Source organism: Chrysemys picta, chromosome 2 (assembly GCF_011386835.1).
Source record: "Chrysemys picta bellii isolate R12L10 chromosome 2, ASM1138683v2, whole genome shotgun sequence".
In the NCBI taxonomy this organism is placed as follows: Eukaryota; Metazoa; Chordata; order Testudines; family Emydidae; genus Chrysemys; species Chrysemys picta.
In genome coordinates, this window is record NC_088792.1 from 30992132 (window position 1) to 31011345 (window position 19214).

At 39.8% G+C, this 19214-nt stretch overlaps 1 protein-coding gene across 2 annotated transcripts in view; it reads left to right on the forward strand.

Moving 5' to 3' along the window:
• ITGB1 (integrin subunit beta 1) overlaps positions 1–19214 on the forward strand; it is a 77984-nt gene that overhangs the window by 17380 nt on the left and 41390 nt on the right. For both annotated transcript variants that reach the window (XM_005290977.5, XM_008162917.4), the window contains exons 2-3: positions 17045–17114; positions 17419–17504. In XM_005290977.5, the coding sequence (XP_005291034.2) occupies positions 17045–17114; positions 17419–17504 (156 nt within the window). The remainder of the gene's footprint in view (positions 1–17044; positions 17115–17418; positions 17505–19214) is intronic.

The window sequence follows — 19214 nt, forward strand, 5'->3', positions numbered from 1 at the left end:
GGCGCCGGCTTGCTGCGGTCCCCCCGATATCGGGACAAAGTGCATCCCGACCAATGTAAGGTCGGGACGTGGGACAAGTCCCCTAAAATCGGGACTGTCCCGATAAAATCGGGACGTCTGGTCACCCTAGTTATACCTAAAATTATGGTTAAATGTAAGTCAGTTAAAATCTGGTACATTATATCTAGAAAAAAGCAGAGGTTACTTGATCATGTCTTTGCGCCAGTCACTGAAAGGTGAACGTTGCTATGTAAAACAAGATTTCTATTTAAATGTTGGGTTACTCTGTGGTCTGCCAACTGATAGCTTCCTTCAAAATGTCACTGTGGTAATATGCAGTGAAATGTTTCTAGACCTTTTTGTAAGAAGCAAATAGCATTAACCTTGCTTAAGATTCTACAGTTTTTAAAAATAAAAATACATACTTTTCCCCTGCTATTTCTTTACAATGAAGGTAGGATAGATAGCTTGCCTTTATGAAGAACAAGGTATATTTCAAAGGCAGAACTGAATCATGAGCACCAGTTGTGGTCAGCTGTGTAAGAACTATATTTATATGCTGAACTAAATATTGTGTGTGGATAAATTCAGCCTGTAAGGTACACAAAACTAAAATAGCCTCCTAATAGGAGGAGTGGAGGCTGGAAAACATAATAGGATTATTTTATATTGGCACAAAGGACATTCATGTATGCTACTAGAAAAGCATAAATTGCTATGTGGGATTTTTATCTTCTATCCAGCTGAAGTGGAAATGTTAAGATGGACTGTGTGTCTTGCATGCTAACAAGGCCTCTACAGCCTGGACTTAAAGTGTTAAATACCCAACACAAGAGTCTCCAGAAAGTTTTAGTGTCAAATTGCAAGTAAGACTTTAATTTACCATTCCTGGGCCACTTAAATAGAAAGACCTCCATAGGCAAATCCTTGCCCGTAATAGACACAGGTTCAGGATTATTTCTTTCCTGTGACTGATTTATATCAGCCTGATTGAACGAAGCTTTAACATCATCCCCAATCAAAAGATCCTTAGGCAGTAACTTCCTTACACAAGCTATAACTTCATGTTTAACACCATTCCATTCAAGATGGATTCTGGCTAAAAGCACACTTACAATAAACTCACAGAGGATTATAATATTCACACTCTTATTTAGTAAATAATCTTCCTCTTTGACATGATCTGCTTTAACAAGAGTGATGTCAGAAGCTGTAATTTGCCCTAAACAGCTTTTACCATTGACTTTTACATTCTCTGCATAAGTTATGGGGTTACCTTCACTCAAGCTCACAGTAAAAGTATTTACATAAAAGGTGGCAGTGTTGGGGTAAATTTGGTTACACACAGACAACCGCTTAGAGTCAAACAACATACCAACATCGTTACAAACTGGATAGATTTCTATCCCCATCTCTGTTGTTGAGAGGAGCTGGCTTTTCAGGAAGATACAGTTCCTGTTCCTTTATTCTCTTGAGTTGTCCACTTTTGCCTTAGCTTCTAGTTCCTGCAATTGAATATATGCCATTCTTTGTTCATGTTCAAAACACAGGCGTTCTCTTTCAGCAACTTCTCCTTCCTTATCAACCATTTTTTGCTCTTATTCGAGTTCTAGCTGTTGGTTTCTCACTGCAAGCATTTTCACTAGGTCTGCTTCCTTATCACTGGCAATTAACAGATTTTTTTCAGTTCCTACTCTTGGGCCTTTTTCTTAAAAGACCACCCCTTCTGTGAGCACAATTCTTCGAGGGTTTTTTCTGTCAGGATCTTGATCATGGGTCACTCACTGTAACTGTTTAACCCTTAAACTCTGCAATATCAAAATTAAATTTTGACAAGCATGTGGTTCTGATCCAAAAACCCAACTAACCTGTGGTAATGTGTATCCAACCACGACTACGCCACTGTGACCGGTGTAATAGGGGGTCCAGCTATGGTCCCTCAATTAGGGTGAACTGCAAAGAATGGGGGGCCAAATCCTAAAAAGCTGGTGGATATTCCAATACTTAGATACTACGTTTGCGCCACAGCTCATAGAGCCGAGAAGCGACAGCATAAAACAGCTTCTTTATTATCTTGCTGGTTACTTAGAAGTCCAAACAACACAGTTCCCTTAAAATGATCCAGCCTCCAGCTTCTATTTAGGTACCCACGTCAAATATGATTATTTCTGAAAATCTTATTTCATCGTATAAAAGAAAAGGTTCTACCAATCCCAAAGGATCAGACACATTACCTCCCAGGTTATTGAATATTCCAGATCTTACCCAAATACACGCTAGGCCAATTCTTATTAACTAAAATTTATTAAAAAACAAAAGAGAGAGTATGCTTAAAAGCTCAATATACATACAGATATGGGTTCAATTCATTGAGGTTCAGATTCACAGCAGAGATGGTGAGCTTTGTAGTTGCAAAGAGTTCTTTCAGAAATAGTTCATAGGTCATAGTCCAATGTCCAAATCTCATATTCAGGGTGTACCAGCATAACTGGGACCTCAGTCTTGCGACTCAAACTTCCCCTGATGAAGCCTAAGCAGATCTGAGATGACCGAATCAGTCCCCAAGGCTCTTTTATATAATTTCATGTCCTCTTTGACAAGTTGGTATTTCCTCAAGGAACAAAAGGTAATTCAGATGACTTTGAAGAAGGTCCATCACCTGTACTTAGCTATACGAATTAACATAAGTCCATTTGCTTTTTCCTCCACCATTCACAGTACATTTCAAAGAGATGAATACCAAGATATCCCGTGTTTACAATTCATTTAAATGATATCAGAATACAGCATAAACAGGGACTGTTGATTACATTGTAGACCCTACTCATACATATATAAATACACAAAAACACAAACATTATCTCCCCACATGTCTTCTGTGGGTTATTTATTTTGCAGGATGTTTAACCCTTTCTAGCCATGCATCACATAAGGACTGACATTATTCTTGTAATAATCCCAGCCCCAAGGAGATTGCAGAATAACACAAGATGGAAGATAACGGAAGTGAACTTCTTTCTCTTGTTTTCTCTCTAATATAGTGGTTGGATAAGTCATCTGAGTTCTAGGATAGCAAGGACTTGCATTTGTGAAGTTCCAAAGCAGTTTTTGCAGCAAAGGATGCAGATGCTGCAGTTGAGATTAGGCATAAACCACAAGTAAAATAATACATGAATTTGTATCACTAGCATTTTAATTAGATATAACTGGTGACCTCTGCGTTTGTTTGCATGGCCCTGTTGTAGCCGGCGTCGCAAGATATTTACGTGCCAGATGCACTAAAGATTCGTATGTCCCTTCATGTTTCAACCACCATTCCGGAGGACATGCGTCCATGCTGATGATGTGTTCTGCTCAATAACAATCCAAAGCAGTTCAGACCAATGCACGTTCATTTTCATCATCTGAGTCAGATGTCACCAGCAGAAGGTTGATTTTCTTTTTTGGTGGTTCAAGTTCTGTAGTTTCCACATTGGAGTGTTGCTCTTTTAAGACTTCTGAAAGCATGCTCCAAATCCTGTCCCTCTCAGATTTTGAAAGGCGCTTCAGATTCTTAAATCTTCAGTCAAGTGCTGTAGGTATCTTTAGAAATCTCACATTGGTACCTTCTTTGCGCTTTGTCAAATCTGCAGTAAAAGTGTTCTTAAAACGAACATGTGCTGGGTCATCAGCCGAGTCTGCTATAACATGAAATATACGGCAGAATGCGGGTAAAATACAGAGCAGGGGACATACAATTCTCCCCCAAGGAGTTCAATCACAAATTTAATTAACACATTATTTTTTTTAATGAGCATCATCAGCATGGAAGCATGTCCTCTGGAATGGCGGCCAAAGCATGAAGGGGCATATGAACGTTTAGCATATCTGGTGCGTAAATACATTGCAATGCGAACGTCTGTTCTCACTTTCAGGTGACATTGTAAACAAGAAGGAGACAGCATTATCTCCTGCAAATGTAAACAAACTTGTTTGTCTGAGCAATTGGCTGAACAAGAAATAAGACTGAGTGGACTTGTAGGTGCTAAAGTTTTACATTGTTTTATTTTTGAATGCAGTTCTTTTTTTGTACATGACTCTACATTTGTAAGTTCAACTCTCACGATAAAGAGATTGCACTACAGTACTTGTGTTAGGTGAATTGAAAAATACTATTTCTTTTATTTTTCCAGTGCAAATATTTATAATAAATATAAAGTGAGCACTGTACACTTGTATTCTGTGTTGTAATTGAAATCAATATATTTGAAAATGAGGTTAATGTCCAAAAATATTTATATAAATGGTATTCTGTTGTTTAACAGCGTGATTAATTGCGATTCATTTTTTTAATTGCTTGACAGCCCTAGAAATAAAGTATTAACAATCGCACCAGGAATTAAGTCTCAATTCAGTTCTAATTCATTTCCTTTGTGCGGTGTTTATGCATAACTTATAAGCTGTAAAAATCCCCCATGTCTATAAGCAGTACTTCCCTTTCTAACATTGATATGTTTGCCAGAATAACTTCTTAAACGAGAGGCGGGCAAACTTTTTGGCCTGAGGGCCACATCGAGTTTCGTAAATTGTATGGAGGGCCGGTTAGGGGAGGGGTCATGGCTCGGCCCCCACCTCCTGTCTCGACTCCTGCCCCATCCAACTCCCCCTGTTCCCTGACGGCCCCTCTGGAACCCCTGCCCCTTCCACACACCCCTGTCCCCGGACCCCCCGCTAAACTGTATAAACCTGGTTAACACTTCAAAAACCACTTAACATAATAGAATCTGCATAAGTATATTAAATTAAATTATTACTAGTATTATAGTAGCCCTTAAGAGCCCAAGTAATGAACCATCTCCTGTTGTGCTGCGCACTGTGCAACCATTAAAGGCAGAAAAAAGGTTATAAGGTCTTGAAGTAGGAACAGTGTAAACCACATTGCTCCTTCTAGGAGGCCATTCCAGTGCACTGAATGATGGGGCATATACTGGGATGCAGGCCATTGTTCACTGGGCTCATAACAAAGAAACAGGCCTCTGCCAGTTGCAGCGTCCCCACATTGTCCCTTGCAGCCTGGTTCCTTCAAAGGACTGTTGTTCCCAGCTTGTGTGTGGCCCATTTGAAGTCTTTTCCCTTGCTCATTCTATTTCTGCCCTTCTCCCGCCCTGTTTGGGTTTCTCATCTTTCATACTATGCTAATTTTGTTCTCAACATTTTCTATGCCCTCCTTTCCTGTCACTCTGTCCTCCCTACTTCTTTCTGCTTCTCTTGCACTCCTTCTTTCTCCCTGTCATGTACCTATGTTAAGTTAATTTCTTCTAATATGAAGTATCTCATAGCACACATGATTTCTGTCAACATAAGGGATCTATTTAGGACACTTCACCAGCTGCAATCATGACAATAATGGATATGTGTGTCCTTCAAAGCTGACTAGTTATTATAGCTTTTGAATTATGTGAATTTCTTTGGACTCTGAATTAGGTGAAGTTTAGCATCTTCAATTCCATTAGTCCAGGGGTAGGCAACCTATCGCAGATGTGCTAAAGGCAGCACGCGAGCTGATTTTCAGTGGCACTCTCACTGCCCAGGTCCTGGCCACCCGTCTGGGGGGCTCTGCATTTTAAATGAAGCTTCTTAAACATTTTAAAAACCTTACTTACTTTACATACAACAATAGTTTAGTTATATATTATAGACTTAGAGAAAGAAACCTTCTAAAAATGTTAAAATGTATTACTGGCCCGCGAAACATTAAATTACAGTGAATAAATGAAGACTCGGCACACCACTTCTGAAAGGTTGCTGACCCCTACATTAGTCTGTGAATTTCATAGGTTGGGGAGGTGGGGGGAAGAGTAGGTGGGTGTGGGTGAGGGATATTTGGAAATACATAGAAACAAAGTGCCCTGAAGCTAAGCTTACAACTAAGGCAAAACAAATTAATTCTGACCACAATATTCAGCTGGAAAGACTGACTATACCATATCCATTCAAGAATCTTGAATATGGATAGAACTACTTTGAAATCAATGACAGCAAGCCTACAGAGACTTTAACAGGAGTCTGATAATCAAGACATTGTAGCCTGTAACATGAGCTGTTCTATTCTGAACCAACTATATCAGGGGTGGGCAAACTTTTTGGCCTAAGGGCCACATTGGGGTTGCAAAACTCTATGGAGGGCTGGGTAGGGAAGGCTGTGCCTCCCCAAACAGCCTGGCCCCCACCTCCTATATGCCCCCTCCCACTGCCCGCCACCTGACTGCCCCCCTCAAAACCCCTGACCCATCCAACACTCCCTGCTCCTTGTCCCTTAACCGCCCCCCAGGACCCCACCCCCTATCCAACTCCTCTGCTCCCAGTCCCATGACTGCCCCGACCCCTATCCACACCCCTGCCCCCTGACAGGTCCCCAGGGACCCCGTGCCTATCCAACCCCCCCGTTCCCCATCTCCTGACCCCTATCCATACCCCTGACAGGCCCCGTGGGACTCCCACATTTATTCTCCCCCCCCCCCCCCCCGTTCCCCGTCCCAAAACCTCTGCCCCATCCAACCGCCCCCAGGTTCCTGTCCCCTGACTGCCCCTGGGACCCCTCGCCCCTTATCCAACCCCCCTGACTGTGCCGCTCAGAGCAGCATGTCTGGCAGCCTCGCTGCCTGGCCGGAGCCAGACATGCTGCCGCGCTGCCCTGCAGGAGCGCGCAGCCCTGCTGCCCAGAGTGCTGCCTGTGCAGCTGTGGGGGAGGGAGGACAGAAAGGGAGGGGCAGGGGGCTAGCCTCCCCAGCCGGGAGCTCAAGGACTGGGCAGGATGGTCCCATGGGCCAGATGTGGCCTGCAGGCTGTAGTTTGCTCATCTCTGAACTATATCCTACATATAAAAAGCAATACTCTAGAGACTTCATTTATGAGTAGTTGCAATTCAGTTTTATTGAGCCCTGGTCTGAGTCTGGTGATGTTATAGACTGATATTTGTTTATATATGAATCTTAAATTATGACATTTGGGAATTGTGACACCTGGGAATCAAGATTTAGAAAGCCCCTTAATCCCATTAGGTTCTTTAGTTCCATTGATTTTCAGTGAGACTAAATCACTCAAGCACTTTTAAAAACTTTACTCCCCACATTACTTATATTTTATAGCAATATATGATAGAACTGACAATCTCACTGACTGTTCAGAAGCACAGATTATCACATCTAATGATCAGTGCTTCTGATTAAGATTCAGAGTTATGGACATAGTGCTTCCCTAGTAGGATCTTCAGAACCCATTTGGGTGGAAGGTGTAAGAAAGGGAGGGGGGACAGTTTGTAGAATACCAGAAATCTATTAGTTGGTGGTCTAGTGCTGCTATGGAACTTAAAAAGTTGTTGCTTACAGAACTCACGTAACTTAAGGATACTCAGTTAGTATCGAGGGTAGAGTAAATTGCAACAGTGTTGTACTTAGGTTGGGCAAAAGGTCTTGAACACCTCTCCCACCACCTCAAAATAAATAACTAAATAAACCCTCAGGAATATAAATCAATAAAACAAAAATTCTCTTCTAGGGATTGTCCTGCACCCAGTTCCAAATTTCCCTGTCTCAGTGTTTAGTAAACAAAAATCTCTAGTTTTCTCTTTGTTTCAGAAAGATAAACAGAAATACCAAATTACCTTTAAACCAGGCTTCAAAACAAATTCACTCATTTTAGCTGGATCCTCTTTGAAGGTGGATAGCCAACTTCACTCCCTGTAGTTGTTCAGCTTTCCTAGTGGTGTCAGCAACTAACTTAATGGGCTCCACCTGCTTCTGGTGTCTGCCCATTAACCTTTGCCTCCCAGAATCCTGAAGCTTCCTGATCCACACCCCAGGCAGGTTGTATACTGTATCACATATACATTGTGTAAAACAAACTTTATATGTGTTAAGACTACAATACTTCCAACAAGCTGAACATATGAGAAGGGATGAGGTGGCTTGGAAAGGTTCATATTTCCATTACTCTTATCCTCTGTATCAAGTACATTTATGCTACCACTAATTTAATAGATGATAGTTAACTGTTTATGTAGTAAAGGGAAAAAAAAGTTTCAAGATGCCTGGGGTTTCCTGAGGGAGAACCTTGGCACCTAAATGTCACAGGAACTGGCACATTAAACAATATGCATATGTTTCATTCTCAGTTTAAAAATATTTATGTTACAAAGGAGCCTTTATCCTTTTTGTTCACTGACAACTGGAACACTCCTTATGAGTGATTACAAGTAGTAGCCTCAAAACTTTTTCTCTGTTATTTTATTTTTAAAAACCTTCCAAGTAAACATAATACAGATAAATACAAATAGCAAGGAAACTCAGAAAGCCACATGTCCAAAGATCCAAGGCTATATACAAACCTTCCTCTGTAAAATAGGTACATACACACACTCTGCTAAAATACCATTAGACAGTTGTTAATGTGCAGAAATATTTTAAGTAGGGTTGCCAGGCATCCAGTTTTTGACCAGAATGCCCGGTTGAAAAAGGACCCTGACGGCTCCAGTCAGCACCGCCGACCAGGCCATTAATAGTCTGGTCGGTGGTGCTGTGGGGCTAAAGCAGGCTAGTCCCTACTTGTCCTGGCTGCGCACTGCACCCCAGAAGTTGCTGACAGGTCCTGCTCCTAGATGGGGGCACCAAGGGGCTCCACGCACTGCCCCCATCCCGAGCACTGGGTCTGGACTTCCATTGGCTGGGAACTGCAGCCAATGGGAGCTGCAGGGATGATGCCTGCGGGCGAGATAGGAGCACAGAGCCTCCTGGCCCCCCTGCCTAGGAGCCAGACCTACCGGCTGCTTCTGGGGTGCAGCGTGAAGCCAGGACAGGTGGGGGCTAGCCTGCCTTAGCCCCGCTGTGCCGCTGCCTGAGGTAAGCCCAAGCCCCAACCCCCTTCCCCAGCCCTGAGCCTCCCCCAAACCTAGAGCCACCTCCTGCACCCCAAACCCCTCATCCCCGACCCCACCCCAGAGCCTGCACCCCCAGCCAGAACCCTCACCCCCCCCACACGCCAGCCCCCTGTCCCAGCCCAAAGGCCCCTCCCATACCCTATGGCCCCACTCGAGAGCCTGCACCCCAAGCCAGAGCCCTCACCCCTTCCTGCACTCCAACTCGCTGCCTCAGCTCACAGTCCCCTCCCGCACTCCGAATCCCTCAGCCCAACCCCCTAGCCTGGAGCCCCCTCCTGCACCCTGAACCCCCTCATCCCCGGCCCCACCCCAGAGCCTGCACCCCCAGCCAGAGCCCTTACCCCCTCCTGCACCCCAAACCCCGGCCCCAGCCTGGAGCCCCCTCCCACTCCTTGAACCCCTAATTTCTGGTCCCACCCTGGAGCCCGCACCCCCAGTTAGAGCCAGAGCCCTCTCCAGCACCCCAACCCCCTACCCCAGCCCAGTGAAAGTGAGTCAGGGTGGGGAGGAGAAAGCCAACTAGAGATGGGGAATGTAGTGAATGAAGGGCGGGGCTTCAGGGAAGAGGCAGGGCTAGGGTGTTGGGTTTTGTGGGAGTAGAAAGTTGGCAATCCTAATTTTAAATCAAGTTCTCATGAGGACATAGTTTAAGCTGTTTTTGTAAGAAACTGGATGATTTGATAGCTGGAAAAATTTCTGTAAATAGCAGTGAGGATTCAACCTTTTGCAGGTTTGGTCTTTTTAAACTTAAAATGGTTAAATCAGAAAAAAAGATCATAGTAGCATTTTAAGAAAAAGCAGATTTTTTTTAAAAAAATAAGTGGTTTATTTAAAATACCTAAACAATGTCCTCATGCATTTGCTGTAGCAATCAATTATATTCTGGTACAATATCGTGTGGTTTAGTGCTGTGAGGCGCTTGGAGCTTGAGGGTGCTTGTGACTTTGCTAGGAGTGTCTGGATCCATAATCATCAGAGATACAAATCTTTGTTGAAATGTTTTATTTAACAGCCCAGATGGAAAAACTATCAAGCAATACAGTTAAAGGAAGTGAACTGGTATGTATAGGATGGGTAGGCCACTTGTTTCAGGAGAGGCATTGGCCTTCCCATATATGGAAAAAGACATTTTAGTTGTTAACTTTGTGAGGAATCTGTGCCCAGAACTACATTCATCATAGGGCTGCACTTCCTCAGGAATGTTTCTGTTCCAAGCTGCCTTAGTCATAGCTTCAACAGTGTGTCACATCTTTGTAGACTTATTTATATAGTCTGCATGGATTTGCTGTTCGTCCACAGTTAGGCTGCCCTAAAAAGGTGATCTGCTTATAATTTCTCATTTCCACTAACGGTAAAGGCTGTGTGGTGCCAGCAATTTAATTCTACGTATTGAATTTAATACAATGAAAAGAAGCAGCATATATTATATTTAAACTGAAGCTTTTTGTAAATTAATACTCAAAAAACTTAATTGTGAAATAGGATTTCTACATGCACAATATATCTGGTACAAACCCACAAAAGCAAGGAAATGCAAAGGTTACCTAAGAATACATACCTTTCTCTACCCACAGGCACACTTATTACTATTACCACAGGTACGGTACACCAGAGACTACATACTGCAACCTTAACTCTTCCCTTCTATCACATTCCGCACAGACCCCTTTATCCAGTTATTTCCCCCAAACATTAATAGTTGTGGATGTTAAGTGACAGACCTGCGGGTGGCAATTTTGCAACAGAAAAGCTTCAAAAACAGACTCCAATGAGAAACTGCGGAGCTTGAATTGATACGCAAACTAGATATAATCAGCTTATGCTTGACTAGAGACTGGGAATGGCTGAGCCACTACAAACATTGAATCTATCTCCCCATGTAAGTTTTCTCACACTTGCTTCTTATCAAATCTGTACTGGGCTATCTTGATTATCACTTCAAAAGTTTTTTTTTCTCTTACTTAGTTGGCCTCTCAGAGTTGGTAAGACAATTCCCACCTGTTCATGCTCTCTGTATGTGTATATATATCTCCTCAATATATGTTCCATTCTATGCATCCAAAGAAGTAGCCCACGAAAGCTTATGCTCTAATAAATTTGTTAGTCTCTAAGGTGCCACAAATACTCCTGTTCTTTTTGCGGATACAGACTAACACGGCTGCTACTCTGAAACCTGATGTTAAGTGCGACAGTTGGTTTTTGAGAGGGTAATTTGGCAAAGGGTGCGTATGTGCACATGGGAAGTTAGAGGATGAGGGAAGGCTCACACCCCTAGTGGGGCAGAATTCAGGATGCAGTGCATGGTCTCTGGTGTACAGTAGTCGGATATTGGTAAGGTGTGTGGGAATTAGAGGATTATGCACTGTTAGGTAGCTTAGCTTTCCATTTCTTTTTGTGTCAGGTATTGTGTGTGTGAGAGAGAACCCTAACTGCTGCACTTTTTTTTTTTTTTGGTGTGTCTTAATTTCCTAGTTGTTTGTTTTGTTTTAATGTTTAAATTAGGGTTAGCAGTTTGATGGGGAAGGCAATTCTGTTGGGGACAGAAATGCAGCTCCTGTGGCAGCATGTGAAACCTTTTCCATTGTAGTATAAAATTGGATAAAAAAGTGTAGATCCTGATGGAGAAGATTTTCAGTCCATCTTCGGTGCACCTATTCCCTATCAATCAGGCTTGGGTACAGGGTATGTAAACTTTCAGTAGCAACTAAAAATGCTCCTAAATCCTTTATAGAAAACAAAAAGCCTATCCCCACTGCCCCAGATCTACTAATAATTCTCTTCTCTTCCAATATTTTTGAAAAATAGACATTTTTAAAAAGAAATCTGTCAGCAAAGAAATGTAAGACTGCCAAAGAAAATGAGCAGCCAGAGCCCATTTTCAAATAGTGTAATTTCTGTTAAAAATGTTATGAAGAGAAACCAGATAAGAATTGCATAGAAAATTTAAAGTGCCTAAGAACTGAAATTTCACCCTGATTGGCTATATGCTTGTAGAGAAAACAGGACCATATGCACCATTTTAGAACACTATGAAATTACTACCAGGTGTTTGTTTCCATAATAATTAGGGAAACTAGAAGTCGAATAATTTTCTGGATACAGTGGTTTATAAGGATTCAAATCCTGTTCTTTTCTTATAAAATATGCATAATATGTAGCTTACTCATATTTTTAGAAAAAAGAAGAACAGGAGTACTTGTGGCACCTTAGAGACTAACAAATTTATTAGAGCATAAGCTTTCGTGGACTACAGCCCACTTCTTCGGATGCATGTAGAATGGAACATATATTGAGGAGATATATATATATACACACATACAGAGAGCATAAACAGGTGGGAGTTGTCTTACCAACTCTGAGAGGCCAATTAATTAAGAGAAAAAAAACTTTTGAAGTGATAATCAAGATAGCCCAGTACAGACAGTTTGATAAGAAGTGTGAGCATACTTACAAGGGGAGATAGATTCAATGTTTGTAATGGCTCAGCCATTCCCAGTCCTTATTCAAACCGGAGTTGATTGTGTCTAGTTTGCATATCAATTCCAGCTCAGCAGTCTCTCGTTGGAGTCTGTTTTTGAAGTTTTTCTGTTGTGATATAGCCACCCGCAGGTCTGTCACTGAATGACCAGACAGGTTAAAGTGTTCTCCCGCTGGTTTTTGAGTATTTTGATTCCTGATGTCAGATTTGTGTCCATTAATTCTTTTGCGTAGAGACTGTCCGGTTTGGCCAATGTACATGGCAGAGGGGCATTGCTGGCACATGATGGCATATATCACATTGGTAGATGTGCAGGTGAACGAGCCCCTGATAGTATGGCTGATGTGATTAGGTCCTATGATGATGTCACTTGAATAGATATGTGGACAGAGTTGGCATCGGGGTTTGTTACAAGGATAGGTTCCTGGGTTAGTGGTTTTGTTCAGTGATGTGTGGTTGCTGGTGAGTATTTGCTTTAGGTTGGGGGGTTGTCTGTAAGCGAGGACAGGTCTGTCTCCCAAGATCTGTGAGAGTAAAGGATCATCTTTCAGGATAGGTTGTAGATCTCTGATGATGCGCTGGAGAGGTTTTAGTTGGGGGCTGAAGGTGACAGCTAGTGGTGTTCTGTTATTTTCTTTGTTGGGCCTGTCTTGTAGGAGGTGACTTCTGGGTACTCGTCTGGCTCTGTCAATCTGTTTTTTCACTTCAGCAGGTGGGTATTGTAGTTTTAAGAATGCTTGATAGAGATCTTGTAGGTGCTTGTCTCTATCCGAGGGATTGGAGCAAATGCGGTTATATCTTAGAGCTTGGCTGTAGACAATGGATCGTGTGGTGTGTCCTGGATGGAAGCTGGAGGCATGTAGGTAAGTGTAGCGGTCAGTAGGTTTCCGGTATAGGGTGGTATTTATGTGACCACCTAAAGCAAATACTCACCAGCAACCACACATCACTGAACAAAACCACTAACTGCTGAGCTGGAATTGATATGCAAACTAGACACAATCAACTCCGGTTTGAATAAGGACTGGGAATGGCTGAGCCATTACAAACATTGAATCTATCTCCCCTTGTAAGTATGCTCACACTTCTTATCAAACTGTCTGTACTGGGCTATCTTGATTATCACTTCAAAAGTGTTTTTTCTCTTAATTAATTGGCCTCTCAGAGTTGGTAAGACAACTCCCACCTGTTTATGCTCTCTGTATGTATGTGTGTATATATATCTCCTCAATATATGTTCCATTCTATATGCATCCGAAGAAGTGGGCTGTAGTCCACGAAAGCTTATGCTCTAATAAATTTGTTAGTCTCTAAGGTGCCACAAGTACTCCTGTTCTTCTTTTTGCGGATACAGACTAACACGGCTGCTACTCTGAAACCTGTCATATTTTTAGGGATATCTTTATTAAGATTTGTAGTGCAAAGAAAAGACTTAATCCTTTTTTGTCTTGCCTGATTGCTGACATTTTCAGATCCATTTTAAAGTCATTTTAAAGTCACTCAGAATGAGACATTTATTTTGTAAATAGTTATGTGAAAATTATGTTTGTGTTTTTATTTCTAACTGATCACTGAGTCTTATTTTTAATAGTTTTTCTGAGTTTTTACATTTGCACAGTAAAATACCTTACTAAATTTGATTTCTTCCTGCCTAAATTCCATTACATCTAATTATGGTACTTTCAAGATGTCTGGGAGGGCTTCAAATAACTACCTATGGTATGAAACCATGGAAATAAAAACATTTCATACCTATTTATATTCCAACAGACTGTGGAGCATTATTGTACACACTAGAATCTGCACTCTAACCTGGGATTATCTATATTATGACCTTCTCCAACCTTCATTCTGAGAACAGGAGTAATTTATTTTGAAAATGCTGCATTTATTTAACTAATTTATGGCCATTTGGACTAAATGAAATGACAGGAAAAGAGTGTTTTCATCACTGTGATATCTTCCTAAAATAACAATTGACTGCTGGGGGAATAAGGAGGGAAAACTTGTTAGGTCATATCAAAATGCCGGCCTGTTCTCTTTAGTATATTATACAGGGCCTTTGTCCAGTCTGATTTTAAATAACTGAAAAATGATGCTTCCACAAATTTCCTTGAGAGGCTATTATTCAGTCCAACATATCACAAAATCAGGGCATTTTTCTAATGTTTAGTTTAAATTGGTGGGTCTGCTCGATCACCAGGGATAAAGGGACCAATTAAGGAGGTTTATAAAAAACTATATGATTTCTCTGCATCAGTCATCACCACAGGGAGATAACTGCTCTTTTTTCATAATAAAAATGAGGTACCAGGCCCAAATGGTATGCGTCCAGTAGATTTGATGGAGCTTAAGTATGAAGTGGTTGAAGCATGGTGGATTGATTTAAATCCACTGATTTTAATCATGACTTAAATTGGCAAGCAGGGAACCTTGATTTTAATCTTGTTTTGGATTTGTACTTTTTAATTCTTTACCTAAAGAAAGATTGATTCTCGTTGGTTTTTAACCATTACATCATGTTGTTTTACAGCTAAATATAGCCTTTACACTAAATTTAATGCTTCTTTTTGGTAACCAGGAGGATACACAATAACTATACATATTTATTTAAGCAATTATGAAACATAATTTGCATTTATTCAGATTCTTAATTTTTACATTCTTTTTAATTATGGTATTACTAGATTTAATTATTACTAGATTGATTGATTTTTTTTATTACTTCTGATTTGTGTCAAGCTCTATTTGGATGGAAATTAAAAATCAATTAAAATGCACAAACAGCATTTTTAATTTTGTATTGATTAAATAAAGCTACCTTAAATGAGCTGGATACATTAGAAAAAAGTGAGTTAATCAAAACATGTTTTGCATTTAAAATTAACCGATTTATTTAACAAATTAAATATGATCTGTAATTAGTGAATTGAGCTGTTTGTTTGTTTGGTCACCATGTCTTTCAAGTTTATAGAACTAGTCGCTAGTTTAGAACTAGACACACCTAGTTTTTATTCATAAATTGGAAGAGGGAAAACAAGTCTTCCTGCTTTTTCAATTTCCAATTGTTTTTTTTTAATTTTGAAGGAGCAAGTAATTGAACTGAATTAGTTGAATAAACTGAAATGAAGAAAATATTCTCTGCACCTCCAGAAGAGGATGCTGCTGTTAAAAGCTGGTTTATCATTTCAACAAACTCTGGTTCCAGGTGTTTAGCCAGTGACTTCTACCAGCTCAGTGGTTTGATTTTCTTTAAAACTTAGCAGCAAACATGTACTGCCTAATTTTATTTTTTATAATTAAATGATGTTAATAAATTATAGTAAGTTTAGGTATTAACATAGGTTGATATAATGTCAAAATAAATTTTAAACCCCTCTATTTGATTTAAATTAAAAAAAAATCCAATTTTAATTTTTTAAAAAATCATCTACTTTTATGCAGAGAATTATAGACTAGTAAGCCTTACATCTATACTTGGTAAATTTGTTGAAACAATTAAAAACAGAAAAATAAAACACCAGGAAGATCATGATATGATAGGTTCTAAAGAATGCGGTTTCTGCAAAGAAAAATCATGACTCTCAAATCTGTTAGAATACACTGAAAGTGTCAATAATATAAAATATAAAGGAGAACCAACTGGCATAATTTATTTATGCTTTTGAAAAGCCTTAGATAAGATCGCTAACTAGAAGCTACTGAATTAATGAAGCTGTCCCGGCATGAGAGGCAAAGTATTGTCATGGATCAAAACCTGACTAAGGGACAGGAAACAAAGAGTAAGGAATAAATTAGTAGTTTTCATCGTGGCAAAAGGTAACAGCAGGATATCTCCGGGTTCTGTACTAAGTGCAGTGTTTAATATATGTATTAACAATCGAATGGAGGGGTGAGCAGTGAGGTAGCAAAATTTTGCAGATGACAGTGTTGATTAGGTTAGTCAGTTCAGAGAAGACTGTGAAGAACATCAGAGGGAGCTAACCAAACAAAATGAATGGGCATCACAATAGCAGATGAAGTTCAGTGTTGATAAATGCAAAGTAATACATATTGGAGGGAAAAAATTGTGCTACTTACGGCTTGTCTACGTGAACATTTAGTTTCCGGCAAGCTAGAGTGTGAGTCTATCCCTCACTAGCCTGCTGTTCACTAACTGTCCATACAGACCCTGAAGACTTGCACTAGGGGTTAGTATTCTTTGCTCTTCTGCTGTTTCAAAGCAGGGTAGATCAGAACACACCGAGGAATTGTTAGTGTGTATCAGCAGGGTCCCCATGAACAGTTCATGCTCAGCAGGCTAGGGAGGGGCAGATTCACACCCTAGCTTGCTGCAAACTGAATGTTTATGAAAGCCCTCATATTCCTTACAGGGTTCTAACTTCACTGTATTAAGTCAAGATGAGTTTTAAAAAAATAATTTGAAAGTAAACTCTCCACAGTGGTACCTTCCTAGTATAACATCCAATCTGCATATACTAGAAGTACAATCATATATTGTTTAACCAGGTCATAACACACTCACCTAACCTAAGATTAATGGAGGCATGTCATCACAATAATGTCTGAATCACATTTGTATGTCCATATTACCATGCTGTCCTACTATTTTGGTATATTAGTAGCTCAACTACTTACATTTTATTTTCCAGACAAATTTCAACTCGCTCATCTGGGTTGTACTACTATGTTGCTCGATTTGGCATGGATTTGCCCAACCAGGTACATCTAAATGTTGTAACAATCTTGAATTCAGCAATAGACTGATTTAAAGTAAAGTTGAACTGTATATTTTTACCACGGTTTCATTTAATATAAATAGCACACGTTTGCCTTCATGTACGTCATGGTAACATGTTAGAGAAGCAGTAATAATAATAATAATAAAATAGCTCATATTTTGCTTTTTCTTGATGGCCTGTTTGAACTTGAGTTACATGGCTAGTAGCGAGGAATTTATTTAAAATTAAGTGTGTGGTTACCAGCATATTTTAAAATGAAATAATTTATTTTTGTTCCCTGATAGGTGGAAGTGATTGTATAAAAGCTAATGCAAAATCATGTGGGGAATGTATACAAGCAGGACCAAACTGTGGCTGGTGCAAAGCGCAAGTGAGTATATTTGTGAAATGCTTTCTCTGATGTTTTGTCTTAGGTGTTTTAGTACCCTAAAAACTATCTATTCTTACCCTATTTTAGGATTTTCAATAGTAGCCATTTACTTCAGGGTCTACAATGTCTAAATCAAAGCTAAAGAACAATTTAAGTATCTTATGCTAAATAACTGGATGAAATCTGGATTGGCTAGGTCTGCCCATCAGAAAGTGCCAGAGATTTTGATCTCTCTTTCATTGCCAGATGTTAAGGGCACACAGACTTTAGGAGATCTGTCTCATAGTTATTTAAAATCATTCCAGCCTGGAGTCTGTCTGGATGTGTTTAATTATATTCTCCCAGTGACATTAGGGGATTGGTAATTTTAAATACAGACAAAGTGGAAGAGGGAAGCTGAGAGGGGGAGGTTTAAGAGGTTTAGATGTTAAAGTTTCAGTATTTGATTCTTAGGGTGGATTGGTGTTTTTGGTTTATATTTCATACCAAAAAAAAAAAAAAGAAGAGAGAATGCAAGGTTATGTAATTAAGTACTCAAGTCAGGAAGTGCAAAATTTAAGATTGAACGTACAGGGTCTGATCTTATGTATCGAATAATACAATATAATATCATACAATTTATTCTACAGTCTTAGCCACATATGTTGAACTGTTTGTTCCAACTAAAAAAAAAAAAAAACCTGAACAGGGATCAGGTATGGAAAATCTTAACCTGAAATTTAAATGTTTCAGAAAACTATACAAAACTGAGAACAGGAATTTTAATGGAGAGTGTTTTACAATTTTAACTAGAGTGGTTGCTGCCAAATGCAAGTTATAATGTAAGTTTCCTGATTTTTAGTAATAAGACTTATACTTAATAAGACTGGAAGCCTTACCTATTTACTGCTCCACACACATACCCTCTGTAAATATTGGAATATATTTAGTAAACTTCAACTTTGTCGTTTTGGTTGCATGTAGCTCCTGGCCAGTTTCACATAAATAAATATGTCTGACACATTTTAGGAGCCATGCATAAATATCTTCAATTTTTGCTTGTGTATTGAAAAAACTTCCCCTTTCTTCCAGTGATTAAAAATGCCTCATACTGGAAGCCATATGAGTGCATGTATTCATACTGTATTTACAGGTCAAAATGCTTTTGTGGATTGTGGGATGGTAGCTTTTGTTCAAGACAAAGTTGTCCAAGACTCTTTAGTTCAGAAGTACATTTCTTACTCTTCCTCCTCCTCATTGAACTTTTCCCAAATGTGTCAGGAGTTGTATACATCACTAAAGAGAGAAGGTGGGTGAGGTAATATCTTTTATTGGACCAACTTCTGTTGGTGAGAGAGACAAAGTTTTGAGTTACATAGAGCTCTTCTTCGGGTCATCAAATTCTGTTATAGTCTACCCAAATACTGTGATGTACTATTTAATTACAAGATTTCCAAAAAAAGCAAAACTAAAGTTCTGTTGCCGCACATATCAATTAAATATGTTCAGTTTCTTGTAAGCTAGTTGAGGAAAGACAGATTGTCTCATTTGTTGTTGGTGGTTTTCGAGCATCTCAGAATAGTTAATTGAATAGTGACTTCATGTTTCTGTTGGAAGAATGACTTTGAACACTTTTTTTTTTTTTTTAACCTTGCCTCAGTCACATGCACAGATTTACTTTAGTAAAGTTAACCATAAGCTGCTGTACTGGATAAATTTTTCACTATAGTC